A 9,525-nucleotide genomic window follows, 5' to 3' on the forward strand; every position below is an offset into this window, starting at 1 on the left:
GGCTTGTTGTGATGAGACAGCTGATCTTCATTAAAGTCTCCACTCACTATAATGGGCTTGAAATCCATGATCTCCAGAGATGTCAAGAGGGCATTCAGGTTTGCCAAAAAGTCTGCTAAATTATAACTGGGTGGTCTGTAGATCACTGCAAGAAGTGCTTGTTTGGGGGCTTTGATCTTCAGAACCAAATATTCCAGGTCAGTAACATTCTGTATGTACATCAGAGGAGAAACTTGAAAGTTGTTCTTCACATAAATTGCCACTCCACCACCTTTCTTATTTGCCAAATGGGTGTAGTTTGTGTAGGATGCATGTCTGTTGCGTTTGTACATGGTGTATCCATCCAGCTGGAGGTATGCAGGAACAGCTGAGCCTGACAGGTGTGTTTCAGTGAGACACAAAACATCAGCCAGTAAAAGTTCATGGTGGCATTTCAAATCATCTAAATGACACTCCAGTCCCTCTGTGTTATGATGAATGATTTTAAGAGCAGAATTCATTTTTGAATCTTGTACAATGTGAAGGATGGGTTGAATATTCAGAAAATCTGCTTTTGTCATGTTCTTCAAAGAGGCATTTATTTCTGGATCACAGAAAATTTTATTTTCATCAAAGTCAATAATGTGCAGTCCGTTGAGTGTTGTTGTTCTGCTGAGTGCAACATATGCCATGCCTGATTCAAATATGCGCTTCAGAGATACAACAGCACAATCTGTTGTCATTCCTTGGACTTTATGGATTGTGCAAGCAAAAGCCAGTTTCATGGGGAATTGCCTTCGAACTGTTCCTTTTTTTTTAGTGGTTCCTCTGACCTCTCAATATAGACAATATTGTCATCTCCATCAGGTGCTTTGTTGCGATGTTTCTGTCCAGCAGTCACATTATCTAGATGAAGACCAATTGATTGAATGACAGGAACACCACCTCGAGTTTGAGCTGTTATTTTTGCCACATTGCCAAAAGTTCCATTAACCAGTCCATCTTCTACATCAATGTTTCTAGTAAGCATCACACGTGCACCAATAGCAATCTGTAGTGTATCAATTAGATCACGTTTGTCTCCTTTTAATGGAACAGCTTGCCTTTTCATCTCACCTGTTCGTGGATCTTTTTTGTAGTCATGCGCATCGAGGTTAATGATATCTGAAAAGCGCGAGGATATGGCTTCAGTATTATGACTGTCTACCTCTTTATTGGTTGCATAGATGTGTAATGCATCAATAGGACACTCTTCAGGGGATGATCTTATGACCGCTTCTAACATGCACTTGTCTGCATCAGTCAGTTTTTCGTGCTTCTGTTTCACCCTCAGACGATTGAGTAGCTCAGCATATGCAAGATCATCTCTCTGCCTCATTATCTGTGTCAGTGTTATCATTTGAAAATGATCTTTCCAGAAGTCCAATACATGGTCCTCATACACACAGAGTGGTTTTGCTCTTCCAAGTGGTGGCAGCTGGAAAAAATCACCAACAGCGAGTATGGACAATCCACCAAAAGGTTTCTGGTTTCCTTTAATCTGTTGCAGTCTCCAGTTCACATATGCAAACAACTGTTTTGACACCATTGAGATTTCATCAATAATTAAAATATGTGCATTAGAAAGGTCTGCCCTCATTTCATCCAAGCTGTTTCCCAGGCCTTGGTAAGGAGGCTTCAAGCTTCTTGGGAGTTTCAAAAGACAGTGCAATGTTTTACCTGAGATATTAAAGGCTGCAGTGCCTGTGAAGAACAGTAGGTTGAGAAATGTCAGTATGCTCTCTCATGCATGGAAGCCTACGCAGGATTTTGGATGCTTCTGCATAAATAGATTTAATAACGTGTGATTTACCAACTCCGGCTCCTCCATTCAAAAAATACAGAAACTGTTGTGGGCTTTCACCAGAAACACATCTTTTGCACCAGTCTCGCACAGCATAAAATATTGAAGCTTGTGTTTGATTCAAGCTCTGATACATTCTGCGAATCTGTGCATGATTTAGATGGGCAGTTTCCATGAGTGGCATAGCTGTGTTACTGACAGAGGTAGATGCTGTGTATTCAGGAACGTCTTCTTGCTCATTCACTTCATTAGGATCAGTGGGTTCACGTTCCATAATGCTCTCCAATCTGATCAGTTCATTTGCAGGTGCCAGTGTAGTCCAAGCATCTTCAATTGGCCCATTCTGTTCAAAATCCTCAATTGCTTTTTCTATAGCCTCATTATGTTTTTCATATTTCTCACGGTTTTCATTTACAATGTTGAACACACGCTGGAGTTCATCAGTTCCTGGTAGTTTTACTGAAGCAAATGCATAGAATGATTCATATGTTGGGAATCTTGTGGACTTCAGCTGTTCATCTCTGCGATACGGCAAGTACAGTTTTAGAAGAGTTCCATAGAATTTTTCTGGATGTTTTTCTTGTGAAAAACGAGCAAATCTAATAACAGCAGGCTTTCCCCTTGTTCTTTTCTGTATCCGTCCCATATTTTTTTGAAGTGGCAAAACATTTTTCCCTTTTGTCTGTCCTCCATAAACAATGCGGTATTCACTTGCAAATTCTGCCATGCACATGTTCTCAAATTCAGGCCTATTAGGTCTTGCCTTGTACTTGTCTGGCAATCCTGTCATCCACACATTCTCCATGTCATCATCCATGGTCTGTAAGTACCTCATTGGTAAACTCATCTTTACAGCATTGTCATCAGTGGGTATGAAAATGACAGAACGTGATGATGATTTCAATTTCAGACTGCATGTGCGAGCGACTGCCTCTTGAGCGCTGACTTCTCTGTTCTTTGAATAGGCATTCATGACCTGTTTCATGCACTCACGGTCAGACAGGTTATCATGGCTTGAGTCTTTTATCACTCTCTTCAGGTAATCACTCATCTCATGTTCAGATTTTGAAATGTACGAGAGCATGTACATGATACAGCTGTAGGGGTTCAGAATGAACTGTATGTCCATGTTTGCATTCCAAGCTCTTAATAACATTGGATTGTACCCATTTACCCAGCAGTCCTGTGGTCGTCTCTCCATAACTATTAAACTTGATGAAGACAGAGCCTCAATATGTTTCTCATACTCTTCATAAGTTATGTTTGCTTGATTGAGTAGCTGTGTAATGGTTTCAAAACTCTGACTTGAGTCATTCAGTAGATCCCACACCTTCTGTAGCTGTTCTTTTGCAACGGTGGCATAATCTCTTTCCTCTGATCCATTCTCATCATCAGACTGTTCTGCAGGAGGAGGTCTGGGCCGGGTTATTGTGGTTCTGTTAATGGGTGGTTTAGGAAATCCAAATCTGCAGTGCTTCTTGTTCTTTTTACAGGATTTGGAGTGATTACGGCTGTGCATCTGTACTTCACTTACAATTCTGTGCAATTCTGGGTCTTTGTTTGGATCTGGTAATTTGCATGATATATATTTATCAATGAAATCACAAACATCCTGATCTTCATCATTTTCAAACTCTGGAGCATCTTTCACCCAAAATAAGCAGTGAATGTGCGGAGAGCCACGTAACTGAAATTCTACTCTGTAAAAAAAGTCAATTACCTCACCGATAGGCCGTGCGGGTGACATGATTAGATCCCTCATTAAGGCTTCAACACGTTTTTCAAACATCCGCATGGCTGTGACTGGGTTGCTTCTCAGGATTTCACATTTTTCAGACCAGTCTAATTCATCAAAGTTCACAGTTTCACCTTGTTGTGCTTTAATAGCAGTAATCACTTCAGGCCATCTCATCTCAGCAGCACTAAATGTACAGAAAAATGTGGGAGTGCCCAGCTGTCTCAACATAGCAAATAAGTCACGCATAGTTTTCTCCCAGTATGCTGGAGTCCCTCTTAATGGTTGCATGAAACGTGTTGCCTCCTTATTATTCACAAGCTTTTCTAACTCCTGTTTATCCTGCAGCAGTGAACAGTTTATTCTGCGTCCATCACGGGTCATGGGTTTTGCTTTTCTCAGCTGAATAGACATACTAGATGTGGCCATATGCATTTCAGTGACAAACTGAGCAAAGAAGATGTAGTTTGTGTCTCTTGCACAACGATTGTCAATAGAAAATAGCCTTGTGTTAAAGTATCTGCTGGGGGAAACATGTTTTGCTCTGTCAGGCTCATCAAAGGTATTTTTCCCATCAGGGAACTGAACCGGGAATGACATTGATTCAAGTTTTTTAACTTTGAAAATGCTAACAGGACTATTTTTTGATGCTGGAGCAATGCAAAATATTCCATCATCATAAGACAACAGCTGCTGACCAAGATCTGGGGGCTGAAGACATGTATCCAAAGCAAGGCCTCTCGATTGCTCTTCTGCAGTATTCTCAGGGTCATCACTTGAATCATTGTGTTGATTCTCATTGCTCTGATCTTCAGTATTCTCATTTTGACTGCTGCTCTCAACATCCATTTGCTCATCAGGAGCACTGATGTCATTTGCGGACTGTTCATGCTCATTGAACATTTCTTCTTCTGAGAGTGCTGCATTAATGAGGATATCTTTATATTCTGAATGCATTTCTTTTAGTTTACTTAAAGCAGACAAGACCTTACGCATGTTCAAAGTCTGGAACTGATAGTGACCTTGGTAGCACAGACGTCTTTTCAGTTTCACTGTAAGCAGCTGTGATTCACTTCTGGGCCTTGGTAAACAATTTACTGTTGTTTCCACTTCAGATGCAACAGAAATAACGGCTCCTTTTATAGCTCTCTGTTGGCCTTTAGGAAGTGTTAAAATTTTCGCAAAGGGAATGTACTTTGCAATGACATGTCTTTCTAGAATATTTAAATCAGAGAGTTCTGGAGGAATGGGAGTGAACTGAAGCATATTAGCTACAGCAATATCTGGCATTAGACCTCTCAAAAGTGTCGTATGGCAGCTGTGACAGATCCATTCTGTTTTCATGTTCTCCAAGGCACATCGATCAGGGCAGTCAGAGCAGATGTGAACATAGTTTCCAGTCAAGCAAAGTGCAGCAACTGTAGGATTTATTTTATATTTAGGCACTTCACAACTACGCACTTGATTGGAGAAGAGCGCTCTGGCACAACATGTGCAGACATAAGTTGGCCCCTGTTTTATAACATTTCTGAAAACATTTAAGGTTCTCAACATGCCTGGATCTTGTACCATATCATGCTGGCTATCTTGTACGGTTTCTCTCTGCCGGTGCATCAAATGCAATTTTTTGTATTTGTACTGTATCTCTTGTGCACAATGTACTTTGTGAAGTACCTTAAGCGCAGATGTTTTGCATTTAGATTTGAATAAATAATATTCTTTCTGACGAATCCTAAAATGAGCATCACAGTGATAATACCGTTTAAAAATTTCCTTCCTTCTTTTATAGAAGTTAGGATCATTTTTGCATCGGTTTGCGTAATGGTCTTTTTGCCTTTGCCTAAAAATTGGATCTTTTAAATATCTGTCAACAAGATTTTGCTTAAGCTTTTCCCTATACTTAACATTGTCCCTGTAATTCTGAATGATATAATTCTTTTGTCTCTCTCTGAATTGTTCCCGATTCCTGTAATTCTGAATGATATAATTCTTTTGTCTCTCTCTGAATTGTTCCCGATTCCTGTAGTTCTGAATGATATAATTCTTTTGTCTCTCTCTGAATTGTTCCCGATTCCTGTAATTCTGAATGATATAATTCTTCTGTCTCTCTCTGTATTGTTCATCATTCTTGTAATTTATGGTTATTTTACTCTTTTTATTCCCTCTGTATTTTTCATTATTTTTATAGTTGTTTTTCATTGCTTGTTTGTGTTTTTCTCTATAAGTCATTTTATTCCAATAGTTGTTCATCATGGCTTGGTTATGTCTTTGTCTGTATTCCCTACTTGTTTTATAATCATAGACTTCACGTACAGCCTGTTTTAGGTCATAAACACCTCGTCTCTGAACCATTTCTTTGTGCCAATTTTTACAGTAAGACCTTCGCTTTCGAGTCTTGTTCAGTTTTTCTGTTTGCTTGACTGTGAATTGTGTATTCTGGTGATTTGGAGCTAACAACGCAAATTGATCCTGTGATGGTATGTTATGAGAAAGTTCACTCAATGGTACATTTTTATGTTTGTCTTGATTTTGAGCAACAGTAGTTTGAACTTCCATTTTATCTTGATAAATCAAGTGGGCTTGTTCATCAGTTGATGTGGCTCTGTTAATAGCAGTCTGAGGGAGTTGTTGAACTGGATCTTGGACTTGTACATGTTGTTGTGGGGCATCAGTAGATGAGCATTGTTCATCATTTGACAGATCTTTCTTCTCAAATGTGAAAGATGGTTGCACATCAAGTTCAAGGTCACAGCAGTTCAGGGAGACTTCAGTCAAGTGGGCTTGTTCATCAGTTGATGTGGCTCTGTTAACAGCAGTCTCAGAGAGTTGTTGAACTGGATCTTGGACTTGTACATACTGTTGTGGGGCATCAGCAGATGAGCATTGTTCATCATTTGACATAGCTCTGTTCTCAAATGAGACAGATGGTTGCACTTCATGTTCAAGATCACAGCAGTTCAGGGAGACTTCAGTACGCACACAGTTTTCAGTCATCATGCTAATGAATGATACAGGCAGCAGCTCAAACGCTTCCTGGTCTCTCAAATCAAAACATCCTTGATACAATATTAAAAGCCTGTCCACAAGATCCTGTAATTGATAAAACGTCAGGAATACCGCTGTACCTGTGCCTTCCTCAACAGGCATTCCATATATTGATCTGCAGTGAGAATCAAAATAACCAAACCTCCCTGATTGATCTCTGAATACAGCGATACATGAGTTTCCACACAACAGCAACGCATCACTCACTTCAGCTCTGAGACACTGCAAAGTATTCTCAAGATTTGCATAGTTGCCAAGTGCAGGGGTATCTCTCAGAAATCCAAACCTCTGGGGATGTTTCAGGATGTTGTAGCAGCAAGTGTTTGTCTCAATTGTCTTTGGTAGCTCGTCAAAATTTAAAAAATTACCCACAAATTTTCCTTTGCTCTGCAGAGCTTGTTTGACTCTAGTGTAGACTGCATCACCTTTCTGTAAAATGCCATCTAAATCGAAACTCTGTAGCTCATTTATTTCACTATGGACTGCTAGGAACATTAAGGAATTACAAGTACACTGACGTCCTCTGGAGTACACATTGTACCTCGCATCGGTCTGACAGTGAGACGCTTTAACAGACAGCACGTATGGGTTTTCCTCACTCATACCTGATACAGAGTTGGTACTGTTAGTGGTGCCCAATGAAGATTGTAGCTTTCTGCGCTGTTTCTGAGATTCACTTCTCTTTCCTTTTCTTGGCATGGTGATGTTTCAGTACTGGAATCAAGCAAATGTGTCTGAGTAATGGATAAATATATTGATGTTCACTTATACTTGAAATGGAACACAGATAATGCTTTTATGTAGTTCTACAGAAAAGTTCAATATTTGATATATAACAAGACAACAGTAAATGAATTCATTTGAAGTTAATCAAAAAAAGATTTTGTACTTTAAAATTGTTGATATTCCAACGTTGTGAAATCTGGAAATTTCTTCACTCTTTCTGAATGTGTAGTTCACTATTCTCACCTGGGTTTGATGTTCAAGCTTTTCACAATCAGGTTTTTCACAATCAGGTTTTTCACAATCAGGTTTTTCACAATCAGGTTTTTCACAATCAGGTTTTGGTTTTCAAAGAGTTTTTGGTTTCAAGTATTTTCGGGTGGCTTTATTTTTCAAGATGCGTTAGCAAGCATGCATTTGCGTTTGGGTTCATGCGTTTTGGGTTTTGCGTTTTGGGTAAGATTGCGTTTTGGGTTGCAAGCAAGCGAAGCAGCAAGCAGTGCAGCAGCGTTTGGGGGTTTAGCAGCCAGCAGGTTGTTTTTTGGTTTGGAAGAGAAAGAACAGAATGGGCGAGAGGTAGAGATTGAAGCAAGATAAATGTTTGAGTGAAAAATGGATATAAAGGTATGGATAGGACAGAACAGAACAGGACAGTAAAGGACACACACACAGAAACACACACACACAGAAAAGAACAAGTTAATAACATTCTTATTCAACAGGAATATAAAATTGCACTTAAAAAAAGACTAAGCAGTTAAATAAATTGTAATAAGAAAACAATTCTAATATAATAATTTATAAAATGGTTACTTACTGTACAGAGGGGGGCAATGTAATAAAAAATTAATACAAAATGCATATGGCTGAATTAGATTTGTATGAAATTAACTGCATTTATGGTTGATGATTGGGATAGCAATAGCTATTAGATTAGCAATAGCCTAAATTTAAAAATAGTTCTTACATCGATGGAAATAAAGATGTCCAATCTACTGTAGGAAAAAAAGACAGCAGTTTTGTTCACATCTCACACAAATCAGGCTGTTCCTTTAAGCTATGACACCTTGTTTTTGCTCAACACATTTACATGTACTTTCAAATGCCTCTCAAAATAAATTTTATAATTGTTACTAATAGCTAAATGTGTCATATCTCATTATTCTATATACAAACCCGATTCCAAATAAGCTGGGAGACTGTACAAATTGTGAGTAAAAAAGGAATGGACTAATTTACAAATCTCAAAAACTTATATTATTTGATATGTCATCTATGTTGTATTCTGGATAAAACACTGAAATTTGAAACTTCCACATCATTGCATTCTGTTTTTATTCACAATTTGTGTACAGTGTCCCACATTTTTTGGAATCGGGTTTGTACATTAAAGGCTATGACGTCTATGTAAAGCTACAGAATATGTAGAACTGTACATTTCAAAATAAAGATATGTCTGATTAACATGTTGTGCGTATGTTACTTGCATAGACAGCCAATGCAGCCTCAACCCTATAAATAAATGAAAAGACATAAAAATCTACAAGGGCTGATACCAGTTCCCGAAATATACTTTTTTTTAATACAAATTTTATAAAATCAATTTTTACAATTCATATATCTTTTTGAAGGTCTTTTAATTGAGAAAGTGAAAATAAAAATAACTTTTTTTTGGAAAATTTGCTCATTTTGACATTTTCCAAAACACTTATAAATTATACAGAATGAGTTTTTTTTTTTTTGAGAAAGTAAAAATGCACAAAGTTTCCTGTGAGGGTTAGGGTTAGGTGTAGGGTTGGTGAAGGGCGATAGAATATACAGTTTGTACAGTATAAAAACCATTACACCTATGGGATGAACACACTTTACACAAAAACAAACGTGTGTGTGTATGTGTGTGAATTACCTCGAAAAGAAGGTTCTGATGACCACTTGGCAGTAGGGAGGAGGAAAGAGGACAACACAACCTAAGAAAATATAATAAATAAACATTAAGATCTTAAGCACACACATGTTATTCTAATGTTAGGTACGCAATAAAAGAGAGTGTTACATTTTAACAAATGCTGAGATAGCATAGATGCAAAACCTAAGAAGTCAGTTAATGAAAGACAGACGGGTAAAAACATAACTTACCGCAGAGGATGCAATGATCTGGCAACCAAAGATGGCAAGACATAACAGATTTACAAACAAATAA

At 38.2% G+C, this 9,525-nt stretch overlaps 1 protein-coding gene across 1 annotated transcript; it reads right to left on the bottom strand.

Annotated features, from left to right (window-relative positions):
* Positions 1-760: 760 nt before the first annotated feature.
* LOC113102250 (uncharacterized) lies at positions 761-8,067 on the bottom strand. Its single transcript, XM_026265782.1, has 3 exons — positions 7,572-8,067; positions 1,723-7,316; positions 761-1,661 (listed from the first exon to the last, which is right to left on the bottom strand). The coding sequence occupies exons 2-3, from the start codon at positions 7,299-7,301 to the stop codon at positions 761-763; spliced, it is 6,480 nt and encodes a 2,159-aa protein (XP_026121567.1). The 5' UTR covers positions 7,302-7,316; positions 7,572-8,067.
* Positions 8,068-9,525: the final 1,458 nt, after the last annotated feature.

This window comes from Carassius auratus, unplaced genomic scaffold (assembly GCF_003368295.1).
Source record: "Carassius auratus strain Wakin unplaced genomic scaffold, ASM336829v1 scaf_tig00217711, whole genome shotgun sequence".
NCBI lineage: Eukaryota > Metazoa > Chordata > Actinopteri > Cypriniformes > Cyprinidae > Carassius > Carassius auratus.